Raw genomic sequence first — 20,980 nt, forward strand, 5'->3', positions numbered from 1 at the left:
GACACAAAAAACCGTACTCAATAAGATGCGGATGACATTTCCAGAAGCTTAAAAAGATGTCATTACAACAAAGTTTACGTAATTCTATTTTAATCTCTTTAAAAAAAATGTTAACAGTGCAGCCTTTTGAGGCAGGTATTTACACCATTGGCGATTCTTCTATTATGATCTAAGGCACACTTCTGAACCTAACATTTCATCTCCTGATATTGGAGAGATCTTTGGAGGCTATAAGTTTGTTTTAAAAACGTGAACAAGATCATCAAGCCAAACTGTTTATCGGAAACTGCACAATAGTCAGGTTGTGATGTCGGATTGTGGAGTCACATTCAACATGTATTATGGAGCTTATACAGCAGAAGTGTTGACTTACTTGCTTTACATGGCATTAAGGCTGACATCTGATAGCAATCTTCCTCTTTTGTTTTTGGAGTTGTTCTCATGTTTGTCAGTATCTACTGGTTCTCCGCACATGCTAGCAAAATAATGATTGGGCCAAGACCAGGGAACTACCAAATTTGATTCTCCGATACTTAACTCCGACAATACAATTTCACTTCCTCCAAATCAACAATCTGCTATACTCGGATTCTGAGAAAACAATCTGGCAATGTTTGATTCTGACATTACAACTTAGCGGCTTCCAAGTGTGGCATTACCATTTTGCAGTCTCCAACTCCAAAATTACAGTTTTGTTTCCTCCAGTACTGACATTAAAATTTCACTGCCTACAGCACCAATACTACAATTTCACTGCCTCTGACATTACGGTTTCACAGCCTCTTATTCCAACATTTTAATTTTGCAGTCTCCAACTCTGAAACTGCAATTTTGCTTCCTCCGACTTTGACAACGTAATTTTGTTTCCTCCAGCTCCGACATTACAATTTTGCTTTCTCTGATCTGATATCGCAATTCTGTTTCCTCTGACTCCCACACTTCATTTTCACTTCCTCTGTCTCTGACACTGCATTTTCACTTCCTCCAACTTTAACGTTACAATTTTGTTTCCTCCGACACTGCAATTTTGTTTCCTCTGACTCTGACACGACAATTTTGCTCCCTCTGACTCCGATACTTCCTCTGACTCGAAAATTGCAATTTTGCTCCTTCAATTCTGCCATTACAATGGCTCTGACATTACAATTTCACTTCCTCAGACTGACACAACAATTTTACTTCCTCTAACATTGAAACTGCAACTCTGCCTCCTTCGACTACAACCATGCAGTCTCCCTTCCTCCAACTCCGACATCACAATTTCGTAATCTCTGACTTTGAATCTAGAATTTTGTATCCTCTGAACCCTACAGTACTGTTACATAATATCCGAATCAGACACTACAGTTTCATAAGCTCTGATTCTGACACTACAATTCTGTAACCTTCAAATGTGACCATACAATTCCATAATCTCCGGCTCCGATATTTCAATTTCACAGCCTCCAACTCCGACACTACAATTCGTAAACTTCGACTCGGTTACTACAATATCATAACCTCTGACTCGGGTACTACAATTTTGCTGCCTCCAACTAGCAAACTACAAGTTCACAACTTCCGATTCAGTTACTGCAGTTTTGTATCTCATAACTCTGAAGTATCATTTCGTAATCTCTGACTCTAACATTATAATTTTGCGATCTCTGAAAATGACATTACAATGTCATAACTTCCAGCTCTGAAACAAACTATTTTGCGCCCTCTATGTCAAAATAGCTCACAGCCTCCAACTCCGATTAAACACCTGAACAGACTCCTACTCGACAACATAAACGGGCAGTCACTGACACTGTCCGATCCCTATTCTTCGAGCAGAGCCCGAGCTGGAGGCTAGGTGACGTACGAGGGGGAGTTCCCCGTCCGTGTGCTGTGTCCGGCCTCTGGCAAGGGGGCGGGGGCTACGTACCTGTGTACCTGTTCGGTTTGCAGCAGGTGGGGGGCGGCAGCAGGCAGGTGCGGTGGCACACGTGGACGACGCAGCCCAGAGTCGTGACGCACTGCCAGTTGACGGGCGGCACGGGGTGGCAGGGCGGCGGGGGCGGTGCGGCCGGCACCCGCGACCCTCCCAGCAGCAGCTCTGTCCCACAGGCAGTCAGGGCGGCTAGCGGCGTGGCGAGCGGTGGGCGGCAGAACCGAACCGGGGTGGGGAGGGAGAGGGAAGTCTGAGCTCACTGACGTCACGTACTCGGCTGTGTGGCCAGTTTATAATGAAGTTCCAATGGCACAGTGTTTCTGCCCCTCTCCAGATTTAAACGGAGCTACACTGCCGGACACTTAAATTTCGACACCAGAAAGTTCAGAAAATAACGAAATTATACTTATTGTGTACAAAGTATAACAGGAAGAAGACTTAAAATCTGAGGGTATAGAAAGTGCGGTACATACACAGTCCAGCCATATGAATGTGACCACCTGTTATGTACGACATCAACACGTAATAATCACTCGTAGATGGCAGTGGAGGGTACATACAGTGTGACAAGGGGATGCAGCGTAGTCGTCATCGTAATGAGGGGACGGAGTAACTTATCTGTCACAAAAATGGCACGATTGTAGGCTTTCGGGCCGAGGGTGGAAGCAGTTCCGAAACTGCTAAGTTTGTAAACTGTTTGTGTGCTGCTGTAGTTAAAGCATACCACACGTGGCAAAATTGCGCACCCAACACTAGTGCCGAGGCAACTGCGATACTTCACGGGCCACACATGGTGGGCAAACGACAGCTGCGGAGGTGTGTACTGGCAAAGACGCGTGCAACTGATGAGCAACTGACTGTCCAGGTGAACGGAGAGAATACTAATTGTGTCCGCAATGACTGTTCGGTGGCTGTTGCTACTTACGGATCTAAGCACCAGGTGCCCAGTTCGTGCACCCAGCTGTTTATCAGCAACAGAGGCTGGAATTTGCACACCAATACCACAACTGGATATCTACCAAGTGGCAAGACATAGTCTTTTCAGATGAATCATTTCACACTAATGGGAAAGTGAACAGGCATAATTGTCGAATCTGGGGTGCAAAACATCCACACGAATGTATTGAATTTGATCGTGATTCCCCAAAGGTAAATGTTTTTTGTGCCTCTTCACGTCGAAAACTGTACGGGCCATTCTTCTTCGCCTAGAGCACTGTCACTGGATATTCCTAGTCAGACGTGTTTATCTTTCAGCAGGACGGGGCTCCACCCCATTTTCATTGTAAAGTTTGTAGGTACCTGAACACGGAGCTGCCACATCTTCAGAACGGCCGTGCTACATAAGAGAACAGCTGTTTCACGAAATGGCCTCCCCGATCACCAGATCTCACTCCGTGTGACTTTTTCCTGTGGGGACACATTAAACATCTGGTGTATGTACCACCTCTACCACCTGATGTAGCAGAGCTCCGGGAGAGATTACGGGAAGTGACTGGCACAGTCGACGATGCCGTGCTGGGACGGGTATGGCAAGAATTCGATTACCGTATTGATGTCTGCCGGGTCACTCGTGGTTCGCATATCGAATGTTTGTAAGAAAAACTTTCAGAGTTTCTCTTCAAAATGCAATGTGTATGACATCTGTACAATGTTTAGTTCTTGTGCAATAAATAATTGAAAGTGTTCCTGGACTCTTTCGTACACCCTGTAAGTTGTACACTCTTGGCAGTACCGAGATTTATCTGAACTCAGGATGTGGTGCCACTCCTGTGCTGAGTGTTGCCACCGAGGGCACCTCTGTCAGAATGTCTCGCTATGCTGCCACATCGAGGAAAGGTTCGAGAACGGTTACCATGCTGACGGATCGTGGTGCTCCGAATGACATCGCACTGTCCGTGTGGACACCTGTCTGGTTACAAATGAGCACACTTCCTGAAAGAACCCGTGTGATGTGGCTGTACAATCCCGCACTGTCGAGTGAATGATGTGTCTACCCTCTCTAGCGCTAGTCGCATGGCATCACTGAGATTGTGAGTGCTGTTCAGTTTGGCCATTCTGAACATGCCAATTCCACATTCATTAGACAGTTGTGGGAACAATTTGCAGCCTCAACAGCCCATAATCTTGCCACTACTGAATTCTGGTATATTCTCATAGATGTATCTTTACAATATGATCTCCTCACGAACAAATGACATTTCACATGCCACTGTACAATCTTTCCTTATCAGGGTGTCTTGCCTACGGGTTGTCGGGCACCTTTTGTCTCATGTTTCAGCAAATACTTACAATTTCGGTTAGCAAATGTGAAGTTGCAGGCGGCCCTAACAAATACTTCCCATGAAGTTTATCATGCAACACCCACTACTGACAGAAAGTGTCACTTTATTTTCCGTGACGAGCAAAACGAATTTTTATGTGCCCATTCGACTGTGGGGTCACAATTTAGTCTAGTGCAGTATTTGTTTTTTTTTATGCCTTAAAAGGAACAGTAAAACACAAAAAATAGCCACTATTCCAGCAGTGGCAACACTGTCCAGGCTTGTTCTGACTGCTATTGCTGAGCGTAGAGTGCTACTCAGTAAGTGCTGCTGGAATATCAGTTGTCCTTAGTGTTTTGCTGTCCCTGCTAACGCATATCGATAAACAAATATCACACGACGCTAATGTGGGACCACTCAATCCAATGGGCATGTAAAATTGCACTTTAAACATAATTTTGCTCACAGTGGGAAACAAACTGACACTTTCTGTCGACACTCGGTGTCAGATGAAAGACTAGATGAGCAGTAGTTATTTGGGCTGACCCCAGCTACACACTGCAAAAACGGAATTGCAAATACCTACCAAAAAAACAGAGAAAATGCACCTGGCGACTCTTAGGAGAGCCACCTTGTTTTACAGAATGTAGATGGCATTACTCTTACCTACACTGTGGGGTCACACAGAAATATGAGCGCTTGCACGTCCGAGCAATTTTATAGCAGACAGTGCACTTTCTTTTCTCCAGTCATCACTTCCTAAACTGGTTTGATGACAAATTTTTCCTTCAACTTAATTATTCCTGGATGCCACTGCAAGTGGACCATTATGCTGTTCCTCCTTCTGATGCAGTTTGTCTGTAGGCTGTTTGTCACCTATTGCCTCTAGTCTTTCTACATTTCATTCTGTGCCCACTCAATAAGTTTGGAACATTTTTGATAAACAATGCTCCACAGCAGTGGTCTGCTGCACGGTTGCACTGTGACTAACACTTTCAGTTGCTGAACTGAACAATTTTATTTACTGCCAGTTTCACTCCATGTGACCGTCTTCAGGACAAAAGTGAAATCTCCGATCTGTATGTCAGCAGTATATTACCGTCATCGGCTGATTATAATCTGTTAATAAGTTTCCACGTGTTCCACTCCAATACACTGACTGCATGTGCCTACACTATTCTGATAGTAGGTGGTTGTTTACATTCGGTTCATTGGAATTTTTCGGTTAAGTGAACTGCTAGCTCAACAAACAGATTCGTTTAGCAGCTGTTTGCAAAGTTGATTACGCTCAACAGTTGGCTCGTCAAAATAATGTCACCTCTGTAAAGAGCCGATGTTTAATGCAATAACACTGTAGAGAAGGTACAAACTGTTACATCCATTTTTCTTTTTTTTTTTTAATTTAGAACAGATATTCTCTCCTGGCAAATATCTTAAATGTTCTTCAACTGAGCCACGAGAACTGTAAAAGGAAGATGCCCAAAACACTGCATCTCTGTGATGTTCTTACTGGTTCCACACAGTGAAGTTTGTCATTGAGCTCAAACAAGGAAAATATGGACACTGATGCCGTAGAGGAATAGTGCTGTCTGCTCACTTCTTACATGGAGGAGATACGAATATGTCTTGTCCATCAAATGCACAACAGCCAGCCAAAAGAAATGGGAGTCAACAAGTGTGTGTGTGTGTGTGTGTGTGTGTGTGTGTGTGTGTGTGTGTAGGGGGGGGGGGGGGAGAGGGGGGGGACCAAAGGGGAAGATGCTACTTTATTGAAAATCAATGTGTCCACAGCTGTATAATAATGAAAAGATTTATTCTTACAAAGGGCAAAAAACAGCAACCACCCTTAATAGTAATGCCATTATTAAAATAAATAGCTTTTTCTGTTTTTTGTTATGGTGAAAGTTTCTTGGGGTAGTGGCCAAACAGAAAAATCCTAGATCACTTTTATGGGACTGTTCACTGCTTTTTGAAGTGCTTTATCTTCTTCCAATAAGCAAGACTGAAACTTTTCTGAACTTACCGACAGTGTGTGTGAGAAAAAAGCTAAATTTTACTTTTTGTGATAATTTACTTTTAACAGGAAAGTTATTTCTCATCCTATAACATGGAGAAACAAGCTGAAGAGAAATGACCAGATGCCAAAGTTCGCCATAAACCAGACACACATTCAGGTGGTCTGGGAGTTCATGCATTTAAAAGAGTAGTAAAACAGCAACATCTAATTAGTGTGAAACAGAAGAAAAGTCAGACAGGGTAAATTGATGAGAATGAAAGGGCAGATAAACAGCTGATAGAGAATAAAAGAAATATGATGTGAAATGTAGATTATTTTTCTTTCCTTCTATCTGCATCTCCCCACTTCTCAAGCTGGCTTAGCTCCAGGCAAATGAAGTTTCGTTCTCAATCCTATGCAGAGACTGCATAGTTATTTAATGAGTTTTCATTGAATAACAGGTCAAAGGATTTAAATTGTCAGCAAAGAATTTACAATCTCTCTGTAACTTCTTTTAAGTTTCAGTTATTTGAATTTCAATTTTTACCAATATTTTTTTATGAATGGCCAAAGAGATATTAAATGGGAATTAGATCTGGTATACAGAAATCTTGTCTCTCAGCAGATCGCACACAACCACTTCTTCCCAATGGCAGCAGTGTCCATTAGCAGTCTGAGGCACTGCACACATGACTGGTTTTTGGAAAGAGGAAGGAAGGAATTGAAATCATTGTTTTACCTCAGAACAAAACAGCTTCACACTAATTGTGACGGTGTCCACAGCTTAGTTGAAAGACCTCCCCAGTTAATTTTTACTGTCCCAAAATTCTGCATTTCAGACTAATTATTTTTTAAATCTAACCATACTGCAGGTAATTTGCCGAGGTTTGCAACTACATCACATAATTTTTACAGTAACAATTCCTCAGCTTCAGTCACGTTTGGATGATAAATACTGGAAAATGTATGTGACTGAAACTGAGTTTTGTTATAACTATTTACTAAATGAGTCACGAACAGATGGTGCACAAAAATGAACAGTGAGAGTGGCAACATATGGTATGAGGACCACTAACTACAGAGCTACAGGACCAACTCATGAGGTGGCATTGCACCTGGAGGACACCAAGTCATTCATTACGCAACCAATTTTTGCGGGATCAAACTCTCGTCAAGTCTGTGTTGTGGATACTGACCCTGTTCACCTTGCCACTAATGTGGAATTTCAATTTCCCCAGTGATACAAGTGTGCTGACACGCAAAAATCCTGCCATTTTTGCTGGTCTTGTGTCGGAATCATCCCAGCCAGTAGCAGGCTGTGTAAAAGACTTCTGTGTTGTCATTTTTAGCATGTCCTATTTCCTGTTTATTCTACTCCCAGACAAGTATTCTACTGCAATTTCACCACAAGTCACCTGGTGAAGAGTACTTTGCGTACCAATATTACCCCCCTCCCTCCACCTTTTCTGTTTCAGTTGCGAATGGTCCGTGGGAAGAACGGTTGCTGGTAAGCCTCCGTGTGAGCTTATCTATCTCTAAATTTGCTTTCATTGTCTTTTTGTGAGATATACAGGGTGAGCACAAAGTCTTGCCCTGATTATAAAAATTTATAACAGAATAACAGTTTGACACAAGTTACATTTGATGCCGTTACATAGTTTAGTGTTACTAATTTTTTTTAAGACCACTTACATAAGTAAACCTCAACATGTGCTCCCTCGGTAGCTCGGAGAATGCCGAGGCGGTATTCCATTTCCCGCCAGGTGTTTTGTAACGTATGTTCTGTCACAGTACCCGCAGCAGCTTGTATCCTAGCCTTCAGTTTGTCGACGTCAGGAACTGTTGAGATGAAGACTCCGTCCTTTATATAGCCCCAGAAAAAAAAAGTCAAGGGGCGTTAACGTCTAGAGAGCGGATTTGTGGATTGGAAGGAATGGTCCAATACCCTGGCCACCCACTCTCCAGACACTACGCACCTTGACCTTTTTTCTGGGGCTATATCAAAGACCGAGTCTTCGTCACACCAGTTGCTGACATTGCCAAACTAAAGGCTAGGATAAACGATTATTCTGTAATAAATTGTAATAATCAGGGCAAGACTTTGTGCTCACCCTATACATAGGTGAAAGCAATAGATTGGTCGATTCTTCTAGGAATTTATGCCCTCAGAACTTTAACTGTAAAACACACTGGGACGCACAATGCCTCTCTTGTAGCATCCGCCGCTGAAGTTGGCTGAGCAACTTCGTGATGCTCGCATTTACTAAATGGACCCATAACAAAACGTGCTGCTCTTCGTCGGATCTTCTCTATTTCCTTTATCAACCGTATCAACCTTTAATCCCACAAACCAACCACCCAACCAATCGTATCTGGTGTGGACCCAAATTCAAGTATCGGTTTTACGTGTGGTTTGTATACTACTTACTTTGCGAATGGACTACCCTCCCTGAAGACCCTTCTGATGAATCTGTCTGGTATCTGCCTTATGCGAAATTAGTTTTAAGTGTTTGTTCCACTCCGAATTGTTCCCTGTGAGTATTCTCAGATATTTAATGGATGTGACTGCTTTTAGCGATTGTTCGGCATCTCTGTAATGATACAATGACTGGTCCTACTGTCTATTTATGAGCAGAATGTTATATTTACTTATTTTGAAGGTCACCAGCAAATCCCTGCACCAATCATTAATCCTCTGCAGATCTTTCCATATTTTGCTACCATTTTCTAGTGTTGTGACTTCTCTGTATATGACAGCATATTCAGCAAAAAGACATACAATGCTTCCGGTGTTATCTGCTAGGTCATTTATATACAGGGCTATTTAAAAAGAGTCTGCAGCTCACGGTCTCCCAGTAGCGTTCTCACTTCCCGAACACGGGGTCCCGGGTTCGATTCCCGGTGGGGTCAGGATTTTCACCTGCCTCGAGATGACTGGGTGTTGTTGTGTCATCCTCATCATCATCATTCATTACAGTCGGAGGAAGGCAATGGCCGAGCACATACCTGTAGGACCTCGCCTAGTACGGCGGTGCGTGTCTCCCGCCTCTTCCCCTATGCTCTGTCAAGGAGTATGGGGCATCATCATCATCATCATCATTTAAAAAGAAGGAACAGATTTGAAACATTTATTGTTTCCAAATTACAAAAAGTAGAAACACAATTCCAACGTTCCTGGTATGAGAAAACTTCAAATTTTTATGCATTCGATGTGAGCCCCATGTGTTACACGACAAATATCAACACGGTGGCTCATTTCCTGCCACACACAAAACAGCTGGTCTCTCATTATCAAACTCACAGATTCAACAACGTGACGTAGCAGACTTTCGAGAGTGTCAGGCACAGTAGGCATAAAAATGCAGTCTTTTATGTAACCTCACAGATAAAAGTCCCACGGTGTGACGTCTGGGATGTTGGACTGGAAGAGGAGCAGCAGCAGGTGAACTTAATCACTTGTGGCCTCCAAGGTCTCCAGACCTCACAACTTGTGACTTTTATCTGTAGGGTTACATAAAAGACCTCATTTTTATCCCCCATACGCCTGACACTCTTGAAAGTCTGTGACATCGCATTGTCGAAGCTGTGAATTCGATAACGAGAGACCAGCTGCTGCACGTGTGGCAGGAAATAAGCCACCGTTCTGAGATCTGTAGTGTAACACATGGGGCTCACATTGAACGCATAAAAACTTGAACTTTGCTCTTTCCAGGAACATCAGAATTGTGTTTCTATCTTCTGTAGTTTGGAGGCAATAAATGTTTGAAATATGTTTCTTCTTTTTAAACAGCCCTGTATATGTACTGCGAAAGGTAACTGCCCTGTAATGCTCCATTGGGGTGTGCCCACAAGTTACTTTTATGCCTGAAGCTTTCCCTACATTAATAATGATGTGCGGTATTCCAGGAGCTGTCCAGTTCAGTTACAAAGCTGGTCTGACACTCCGTATGCTAATACTCGTATTCTGTTTATCAGGCAACAGTGCAGAACTGTACCGAGAGTGCCTTACACAGCGCGGTCGAACTGACGTAACGCTAACGGTGCACTCTAATCTGCTGAAGTGGTCTACAGGAAAAAACAATGATGCACTGTGGGAGAGGAACAGAACGGTTATCGAGGAGTTGGGAAATTGTAGGTATCGGTTCTGCCGGTAATTGCAGGAATACATGCAGTGCAAATATTAGCTAGCAGCTAAGGCATGCCCATCCAGTCAAAACTCCAAGCAGCAGGCTATGAAACTGGCAAAACTCAAGTGCTTCACAGCATATCAACAGATAAAAAAAAGTTATAGGTTCATTACACTTCCACCTACTGGTATGAGCAAACAAAGTTAATTGCAGATGAAGGACTGGGAGGTCTCTTGTATTAGTCTGAATTATGAACTATCAATATTAACTCATTAGTCACCTATCAACCTTATTCACTGTTAAATGTTATCATTTTGCAAACCATGCTGCCACTAAGTGTGTTATTTTTTTTAAAAAAATGTAATTTTTTTAGTACCGATGAGGCATCGTCCAAAAAAAAACAAACGGTGGAGAGCTCATCAGCTGACTATAAGCCAAAAAGCAAAATAAAACATAAAAAAGACATTACCTTTTTCAAGTGTTGGTAACAGCTGACAAATGGGATCCAAAAGTGTGTGTACAACAAAAACAAAACAATGCTCAAACTCTTTTACAGCAGCAACAAGACACCTCGCAAGTGATGACATATGTGCCTTATATTTTTACATAACAAGCTTATCTAATTAATGATGGCTGAATAACCAACTTCAGTGAGCTGTTAATAAAAATTATTCACTATTAATCTTTCAAAATGCAAATGGTAAAATACAGTTTCTTACTTCGCTTGAAAAAAAAAAAGCTATTAAAAATTATTATGCCATAGCTGTGTTAGATTAATTGCCCCTCTGCCTAAAGCAAAATTACTTGTTACATCAGACCGTAATATTACTTTAACAGTTTTGGCAGTTATTGGATTACATTATTTAGTTGATCCCAGATTTTTTAATTAGGGGGATGATAAAAGTCCCACAAACAGATTATTTAATCGATTCAAATTTACTGGGGAATTATTTCTTATTTTAAAGCTATTTAAGTTTATAAGCTTTCATGGCTTCAAAAAACACTTGACTTGTAATTTATATTTCTTTTAAATTAAATAGTACCAATAGAAACATGGTTCACTTTGACAATCGTGGAACATAACACATCTCTCAATCCAATTCGCTTATTACTTATCTCAAAAACAAGAAAAAAAAGTACATGAGAAAAATAGAACACACCGTTGAAGACTCTAAGAGAGATAAGTAATTAAGCCTAAATATTTCTACAACGCTGGAATACTGGCGACAATCTTCACACTGCAAAGAAACGAGCTATCTGCTGCTGGGGAAAAAAGTTAGATTACTAATGACAACACTCAAGGTCACACAAATACATTACATCAACAAGAAAGTACAAATTGCAGATGAAACAATCAAGTGAAGTGTTTAAACTGTGGAAGAATTCTTCCTCACAATGAGTATGCCAAGGTGGAAAGTTTGTCAAACTTCAAAATACAAGACTTTTACTGCAGTAAATATGTCTAAACACTACGCTATTCCAGCAGCGCAATACTCACTGATTTCCAGAACAATGAAAATAGCAATGTAAAGCAGCAATGCCCAGTGTAGATCAGCTTACAACCATATGTTTCTGAGTCAATGCAGTGGAAGGAATGCAAAAAGAATTACGGATGAAATGTCACGTCAATAATAAAATAATTACAGGCACAGTAAAAGTTTGCATTGTGTTACTATGCATGAACGTATCTTATTGGCCTGACTTTTGACTTCCCTGCTATTTGTCCACTGAGCCGCTTAGTCAATGCGGTTGACAGTGAGAAGGATATTGAGCTCAAGTTTCATATCTTCCTCTTAGTGGATAATGCAGTTTGTTGCTGCACAATGACTCTCAAAATGTGTACAAATTGAGAACTGCATTCTCAGCAGACCAGATATTAAAAAAAGGACATGGGTTCACTGCTTTTGATACATTTTCCCTAGTGTTCATCACCTTATACAGAGTCTGCTGGTTTCATTATTTGGCAACTTTATTTACTTCATGATTTTTTGTGGAGGTTATGATTTACAACTTTTCAATTTTTTTTTTTTTTTTTTTTTTTTTTTTTTTTTTTTAAATTCGTGATTCTGAGATAACAGATATAGACCTAGGACACTGTATCAAAACTACTGGTTTCGGTCAAATTGGAGACCGTTGTCAAGTAAAAAAAAGTAAAGTTACAATAAGTGTCCAGTTGTGATAATTTTTATCTTGAACATCATAATCATTAACTGTATCAGAATTACAGAATGCGGGAACACACCCAATTTATACAGCGTAGCCAAAAGAAAATTGGCCCAATAAAATATTTCATGCATCTAAAGATAAGAATTCAGTTTACATTGTTCACAATGGACGCAGATGGTGTAAACTGGTTTGCCTATACTTAAATGTATGAAATCTTTTACTGGATCAATTCTATTTTGCCCACCCTGTATATAAATTGCTTCGTCTTACTGTGTTTATGTTCCTGACTTTGAATTCAATCAAACATTTAACATGCAATATTTCAAATATTGTCTGTGAGCTACCTATTTGTTCTGCCAACCCCTTCGATTTTAGCCTGTCAGTAAGTTTCAAACATGTTTGTGTCACACTACTACCGTAGATAAATTAGTATTGTGCACTGTGCACAAGTCCAACTACAATGACCCAGTAACATGGGGTTGTGAAGTATTGGTGAAGCTCTGACTGAGATGGGAGTGAAATATGTGATACGCTAATCGACAAATAGTTGGTTCAATGCAGTTGTAAAATATAATAACAGTGCAGCTATTTTCTATTGATCCATAAGATACTGTCCTCTCCCATAGCACACACTTTCTCTCTCTCTTTTCCCCAACCTCCTCCTTGCCCTTATTGTACCCTTGGCGGATCAGCACTTTTCTTACTGGCAACAGGAGCCTTACGACTGACCATCTTAGATTTTCTGAGATGTGAAAATCAGTGCCTGGACATGAATTTCCTAAAGCAGTATGACACAAGTCTTAAAAATAAACTCCATATATAATAACAAATATAAATACGAAGTAACAAACACTGAATCATAATTTTTAATAAAATTAACATGTTTTTATTCTATTTACTAATTCTATGAAAATACTAGTGTTCCTAATTAATTACAATTTGCTGCAACAATGCAAAACATCAAACAGAAAACATTTTTTTTTAATTTACAGTGACTCAACAGTATTAGTCATGAAAATGACTTTTTGCATTCAACAATACGGAATTTTGCATGTTTGGATCATTTTCACATAATCAGTAATTAAAAATTATAAGAATATTTTTAAAAACTCTGATTCAGTATCTGTTAATTAACATTTCTATTTGTTATTAAATTTAAAATTTCAATAAAAGTACAAAAAAATCTTTTACTTTGGGCTTTCAACCAGTGACTTACAATCAAAAAATTGCTCCACTATGCACTATTTAACTAAATATTTCAGTTACAGTTTTCTTAAATGTTTGCACAGTAACTTGAAATCAAAGAGCAAATTAGGCAATTTACAAAAATCAGAAAATTTAGAGAGAGAAACTGGAGGAGCTGTGGTATAAAGCTTTCTGTCTTAAATTTTTTTCAATATACGATTCTTGAGAAATATGAAAATTAGAGTTTGGTCTTAATGAAAAGTTTTAATATTACTCCATAAAAACTAGGTTATCTTTCTTTCACCCTTTATTATCCTACTCCATCTTTCCCAACTGTTACCAAAAGTAGTTTTCAGATTAACGTATTGTTTCATTTCCGAAAAGTCTGTCACCACATATATTTGGAAATTGGGCTACATTGTCACTGTCACATCTGTTGATTTAGTCTTTCTTTCTTTTCCTAGCACTTACTGCATCTAGTACGGGATCCACTTTTTTATGATTGGGCATATTTTATTTTATCATTTAACTCTATGGCCAGAAACCTTCCCCGACACCACATTCATCAGGGTAAACTCGTGCATCTCATCTGCCTGTAAACTGCGTAAATTTTGTTTGGGATATCAATTCATATATTAACTGTTTGTACATTGCTTCCTCTGAGGCAGCACTTGGAATCTACCCCAGCATTTGCCTAAATGAGCACGGGTAACCTCTTACAGACCATACTAAGGTTGGCCAGTGTACCACGCCACAGTCGTCAATCTGCCATGTGGTTTCATTCTGGGTTTGGTGCACTGGGCCAGTTTGAGAAGATTTTTCCACTGTAGTTACTTATCATTTGGCACCCCGCACCCTTGTACCCTTTTTCCTCGTACGCCTTCACCCGCGTCGGTTTCGCTACTAACTCTCATATGTCCAGTACAGAAAGCACAGTTGTGCCAACTCTGGTGCACCTTTCAGTTTGTCCCACTCGGCCCTGGCTCTGTTGGCACGCAAGATATCAACTTGCACATTACAATATGTGAGCCCGTGCGTCTATTTATTACATAGTTCACCTACAATAATAAAGGCATCTTATTTGAGTTTTTTTTTTTGTAATTGTGTCATACTGCTTCACATAAATTCATCTCCCTGCAATTACCTCCAAATCCTATATGTTGTTGTTGTTGTGGTCTTCAGTCCTGAGACTGGTTTGATGCAACTCTCCACGCTACTCTATCCTGTGCAAGCTTCTTCATCTCCCAGTACCTACTGCAACCTACATCCTTCTGAATCTGCTTAGTGTATTCATCTCTTGGTCTCCCTCTACGATTTTTACCCTCCACGCTGCCCTCCAATACTAAGTTGGTGATCCCTTGATGTCTCAGAATATGTCCTACCAACCGATCCCTTCTTCTAGTCAAGTTGTGCCACAAATTTCTCTTCTCTCCAGTTCTATTCAATACCTCCTCATTAGTTATGTGATCTACCCATCTAATCATCAGCATTCTTCTGTAGCACCACATTTCGAAAGCTTCTATTCTCTTTCTGTCCAAACTATTTATTGTCCATGTTTCACTTCCATACACGGCTACACTCCATACAAATACTTTCAGAAACGACTTCCTGACACTTAAATCTATACTCACTGTTAACAAATTCCTCTTCTTCAGAAATGCTTTCCTTGCCATTGCCAGTCTACATTTTATATCCTCTCTACTTCGACCATCATCAGTTATTTTGCTCCCCAAATAGCAAAACTCCGTTACTACTTTAAGCGTCTCATTTCCTAATTTAATTCCCTCAGCATCACCCGACTAAATTCCATGATCCTCATTTTGCTTTTGTTGAAGTTCATCTTATATCCTCCTTTCAAGACACTGTCCATTCCGTTCCATTGCTCTTCCAAGTCCTTTGCTGTCTCTGACAGAATTACAATATCATCGGCGAACCTCAAAGTTTTTATTTCTTCTCCATGGATTTTAATACCTACTATGAATTTTTCCTTTGTTTCCTTTACTGCTTGCTCAATATACAGACTGAATAACATCGAGGAGAGGCTACAACCCTGTCTCACTCCTTTCCCAACCGCTGCTTCCCTTTCACGCCCCTCAACTCTTGTAACTGCCATCTGGTTTCTGTACAAACTGTAAATAGCCTTTCGCTCCCTGTATTTTACCCCTGCCACCTTTAGAATTTAAAGAGAGTATTCCAGTCAACATTGTCAAAAGCTTTCTCTAAGTCTACAAATGCTAGAAACGTAGGTTTGCCTTTCCTTAATCTTTCTTCTAAGATACGGCGTAAGGTCAGTATTGCTTCATGTGTTCCAACATTTCTACGGAATCCAAACTGATCTTCCCTGAGGTCGACTTCTACCAGTTTTTCCATTCGTCTATAAAGAATTCGCGTTAGTATTTTGCAGACAAATAAACTCGGAGAGTACCAGGCCGTACAGTCTCCTCATTAATCTCCTACCATCAGAAGCAGTGGTCATTAAACAGAGCTGGTGGCATGCAACCACATTCAGTTACCTAGGTCTAAACCTGCTACTGAATCTCCCATCTCAGTCAGGCTCCGATACCCCAAATAGCTACACATCTACTGTGATTGGCAGACAGCATCATACGGCTCTGGTACATACTGCACAGTTCTCCCTCGTCGCTCCCGTCCGGGCAGTCGTACCGCCCGTCGCACCGCAGCGACTGGTCGATGCACCGCGACTGGTCCTGGCACTTGAACTCGGATGGCAAACACGTCACTGCGGGAGGAAATAAGACACACGTATCAGTCAAACTCGAGGTAAAGGTTGGCAACTCAGTAGCACAGATACGCTTCTCCAGTCACGATGGTCACAAGCACGATTCCCGAGCCACAGAGGTTGCCAACTGAAGAGAATATGTATGTTTCCCAGTCACGAAGGTAGTCGACTCAAGATCGTGTCACCCGGCAACTCGAGAGCATAGCAACATTTCCTCTACATCTACATCTACATCCAAACTCTGCAAGCCACCTGACGGTGTGTGGCGGAGGGTACCTCGAGTACCTCTATCGGTTCTCACTTCTCGCATCGTCCGTGGAAAAAAGGATTGTCGGTATACTTCTGTGTGGGCTCTAATCTCTCTGATTTTATCCTCACGGTCTCTTCGCGAGATATACATAGGAGGGAGCAATATACTGCTCGACTCTTCTGTGAAGGTATGTTCTCGGAACTTCGACAAAAGCCCGTACCGAGCTACTGAGCGTCTCTCCTGCAGAGTCTTCCACTGGAGTTTATCTATCATCTCCGTAACGCTTTCGCGATTACTAAATGATCCTGTAACGAAGCATGCTTCTCTCCGTTGGATCTTCTCTATCTCTTCTATCGACCCTATCTGGTACGGATCCCACACTGCTGAACAGTATTTGAGCAGTGGGCGAACAAGCGTACTGTAACCTACTTCCTTTGTTTTCGGATTGCATTTCCTTAGGGTTCTTCCAATGACTCTCAGTCTGGCATCTGCTTTATTGACGATTAATTTTATATGGTCATTCAATCTTAAATCACTCCTAATGCCTACTCCGAGATAATTCACGGAATTAACTGCTTCCAGTTGCTGACCTGCTATATTGTAGCTAAATGATAAAGGCTCTTTGTTTCTATGTATTCGCAGAACATTACACTTGTCTACATTGAGATTCAATTGCCATTCCCTGCACCGTGCGTCAATTCATCGCAGATCCTCCTGCATTTCAGTACAATTTTCCATTGTTACAACCTCTCGATGTACTACAGCATCATCCACAAAAAGCCTCAGTGAACTTCCGATGTCATCCACAAGGCCATTTATGCATGCTGTGAATAGCAACGGTCCTACGACACTCCCCTGCAGCACACCCGAAATCACTCTTACTTCGGAAGACTTCCCTCCATTGGGAATGACATGCCGCGTTCTGTTATCTAGGAACTCTTCAATCCAATCACACAATTGGTCTGATAGTCCATATGCTCTTACTTTGTTCATTAAACTACTGTGGGGAACTGTATCGAACGCCTTGCATCTACCTGTGAACCTGTGTCTATGGCCCTCTGAATCTCGTGGACGAATAGCGCAAGCTGGGTTTCACACGACTGTCTTTTTCAAAACCCATGCTGATTCCTACAGAGTAGATTTCTAGTCTCCAGAAAAGTCATTATACTCGAGCATAATACGTGTTCCAAATTTCTACAACTGATCGACATGTCCTCAATCGTTAGTAAGCCAACTAAAGAGTGCAGGCACATTTTCCCAGTCACATGCTGCTTTTCAGCCTACAATAAGATGGTCACCCACATTGCAGCAGTTTTTGGTAATCTGCAGGTAACAGATAATAAACACAAGATTAAGATTGATGTTCATCATAAGCTCAGGGGACACAATTATAGTCATTCTCTTAAAAGAGCACACTGGTCACCTTGGAGAACTGTAGGCAGGATAGAACCGACACCGGGCAGTCACGTCATTCTCCACCACTGAAGTCAGCCACGACAGTGGAGTGGTGTGTGTGTGTGTGTGAGACAGTCGGTTGTACAGAATCACCACAGGAAGACAGGTCTATCTGAAGATGAGACAGAATGGCAGAAAGGAGCCACTGTGTTTGGATGTGCCCACAACCCCAACATCAGTGTAAATGTTCAATCTGTATGTTTATCAAAGCAGAACGTCGACAGTTTCTACAAGGAATGATGTTCCACTTACCGTCATGTAACACTGGTGATATTACCTTGTATTACAATTATTAATAAAGTGTTATCCTTGTCTCCTGTAACCGGGGGCGTCAGCCGAGAACCGCTAGTCGTACATCTTGGAACGGGGGCTCGAGGATGCAACAATTTGAAAAAATTAACAAAGCATAGTGCCGCACTGCCCGCTTGGTGCCTAGCCGGCTGGTTACGCAACCCGCTTGGCTCGACGCTAGGCTGGCGCACCAGCAGACGCGTGCTCCTAGTACGACTAGAGCGCACGTACGGGATAACTCGCCTTCTGCAGTGTGTGAAAATTCTAAGTCCGTTATCAGCGCGTTACGTAACGAAGGTCACACATTCTCTATATAAGCGGGCAGTGCACACCAGTGGAACCATTCCGCTGTGAGCTCTATCTTCTGCAACAGCACTGAAGCACTATGCCTCATCGACGTGTGTATCGTCGTCGTCGCCACCGCGTGCCAGTTTATAAACACATAATTAGTCTGGAAAATAAACTTGGAGGAAATGGCACTGCACAATCTGTTATTCTTAACGGACCTATTTTTTTCCGTGGATGTCGACTTAATTTTTCACTTGATGTCGCAACTAGAGCAGCTGGCAGTGGGTGGCTTACACTCGCAATTGTCCGCTGTGAGAACACATCGCTACCTGGTCATAAAAATGTTTTAAAAGAAAAACCGTGCAAAATTTAAGTGAACCCAAAAATCTCCGAGATTGGCTATCTTTTACAGAAGCTGGAAATTTAGGGTGGACTTCAAGGTGAGGTGCTTATAATAGTTTCCAAAATGAAACTGTGTCTCAAAACATGGCAGGAAATCCAAAGAGATTCTGGTCGTATGTAAACTATGCAATGCAAGACACAATCAATGCCTTCTGTGCACAATAGCAATGGAAATACTATTGATGACAGTGCTGCTAAAACAGGGTTACTAAACATACCCTTTCAAAATTCCTTCACCAAGGAACATGAAGTAAATATTCCAGAATTAGTATCCTCAGAGTAGTGAAGCAACTTAAATCACTTAATAAAAGCAAGTCTTCCGGTCCGAACTGTATAGTACTTAGGTTCCTTTCAGAGTATGCTGATGCAATAGCTCCATAGTTAACAGTCATATACGATCGCTCACTCAATGAAAGATCTGGACCAAAAGGCTGGAAAGTTGCACAGGTCACGCCAATATTCAAGAAAGGTAGTAGGAGAAATCCACTACGTTACATGTCCTTATCATTAACGCCGATTTGCAGATGATGCTTCGTTTATCATCTAGTAAACTCATCAGAATGTCAAAACAAATTGCAAAATGACTTAAAAAAGATATATGTAGGGTGCAAAGATTGCCAACTGGCCCTAAATAAGGAAAAGTGTGTGGTCATCCACAGGAGTGCTGAAAGGAATCCATTAAACTTTGGTTAGACAGTAAATCAGTCAAATCTAAAGGCCGTCAATTCAACTAAATATCTAGGAATTACAATTACAAACAACTTAAATTGGAGAGAACAATACAAAATGTTGTGGGGAAGGCAAACCAAATACTGTGTTTTATTGGCAGAACACTTAGATGATGCAACAGATCTACTAAAGAGACTGCCTACACTATGCTCATCCATCCTCTTTTGGAGTGCTGCTGCACGGTCTGCGATCCTTACCAAATAGGATTGAAGGAGTACATTGAGAAAGTTCAAAGAAGGGCAGCACGTTTTGTATTACTGCAAAATAGGGGACAGATTGTCACTGACACAATACAGGATTTGGGGCGGACTTCATTAAAACCGAGGCATTTCTCATTGCGGCAGCATCTTCTCACTAAATTTCAAACACCAACTTTCTCCTCTGAATGCGAAAATATTTTTTTTGACCCTGACCTTCATAAGGAAAAACAATGATCGTAATAAAATAAGGGAAATCGGAGCTCGGATGGAAGGATATTTTTTTTGCGCGCTGTTTGGAATAATAGAGAATTATTGGGGAAGGTGGTTAGATGAACTCTCTGCCAGGCACTCGAGTGTGATTTGCAGGGTATCCGTGTAGATGTAGATGCAGACAGGGACTGGAGGCGAGTATCACATCTTGTCGACGATAATCGGCTTCAAACCTGACAAGGATTGTTGCTGTCAGTAAATATAGTTCCATCTGAACCAGTTTCTGATGGAACACTGTGAAGGAATGCCTGCAACGGACACCTGGAATCGGTACCGCGCAAAAGGCCTCTGCTCACAGTGAAAAATAAAGCTGCTAGTCTTCTGTGGGCCAGATGACACAGCAGCTGGGCAGTAGCTGACAGCGTGGAGTAGTGTCATCCGACGAGTTGTGTTTTTGCATCTTTTCAAATGGTGAGAGGTATTTAGTGCACCAACGGTCCCGTGAGAAGTTTACCCCCAGTGTACGGAGGATGTAGTTCAGACCGGAGGTGGGGTTGTCACATTTCTGGGGCCCTCGATCCTCTCTTTCTGTGAGATGCCTGGCTCCAATTGCCACTACGTGCAGATCCCTCCATAAAGTTCACTCCGAAACTCGTTACAATCGACACGCATTCACCGACAGCAGCAACTTCGGATTCAGTTTAAACTATCGTCATTGACAAGGTGTGACACTCCATCTCTGATCCCTGTTAGGATCTTTTTACG

The 20,980-nt window shown here is 41.5% G+C and overlaps 1 protein-coding gene across 14 annotated transcripts in view; it reads right to left on the bottom strand.

Annotated features, from left to right (window-relative positions):
• The window catches only part of LOC124720011 (basement membrane-specific heparan sulfate proteoglycan core protein), an 801,341-nt gene that overhangs the window by 350,726 nt on the left and 429,635 nt on the right, over positions 1-20,980 (bottom strand). For all 14 annotated transcript variants that reach the window (XM_047245254.1, XM_047245262.1, XM_047245258.1 and 11 more), the window contains one exon: positions 16,274-16,390. In XM_047245254.1, the coding sequence (XP_047101210.1) occupies positions 16,274-16,390 (117 nt within the window). The remainder of the gene's footprint in view (positions 1-16,273; positions 16,391-20,980) is intronic.

This window comes from Schistocerca piceifrons, chromosome 11 (genome assembly GCF_021461385.2).
Source record: "Schistocerca piceifrons isolate TAMUIC-IGC-003096 chromosome 11, iqSchPice1.1, whole genome shotgun sequence".
NCBI lineage: Eukaryota > Metazoa > Arthropoda > Insecta > Orthoptera > Acrididae > Schistocerca > Schistocerca piceifrons.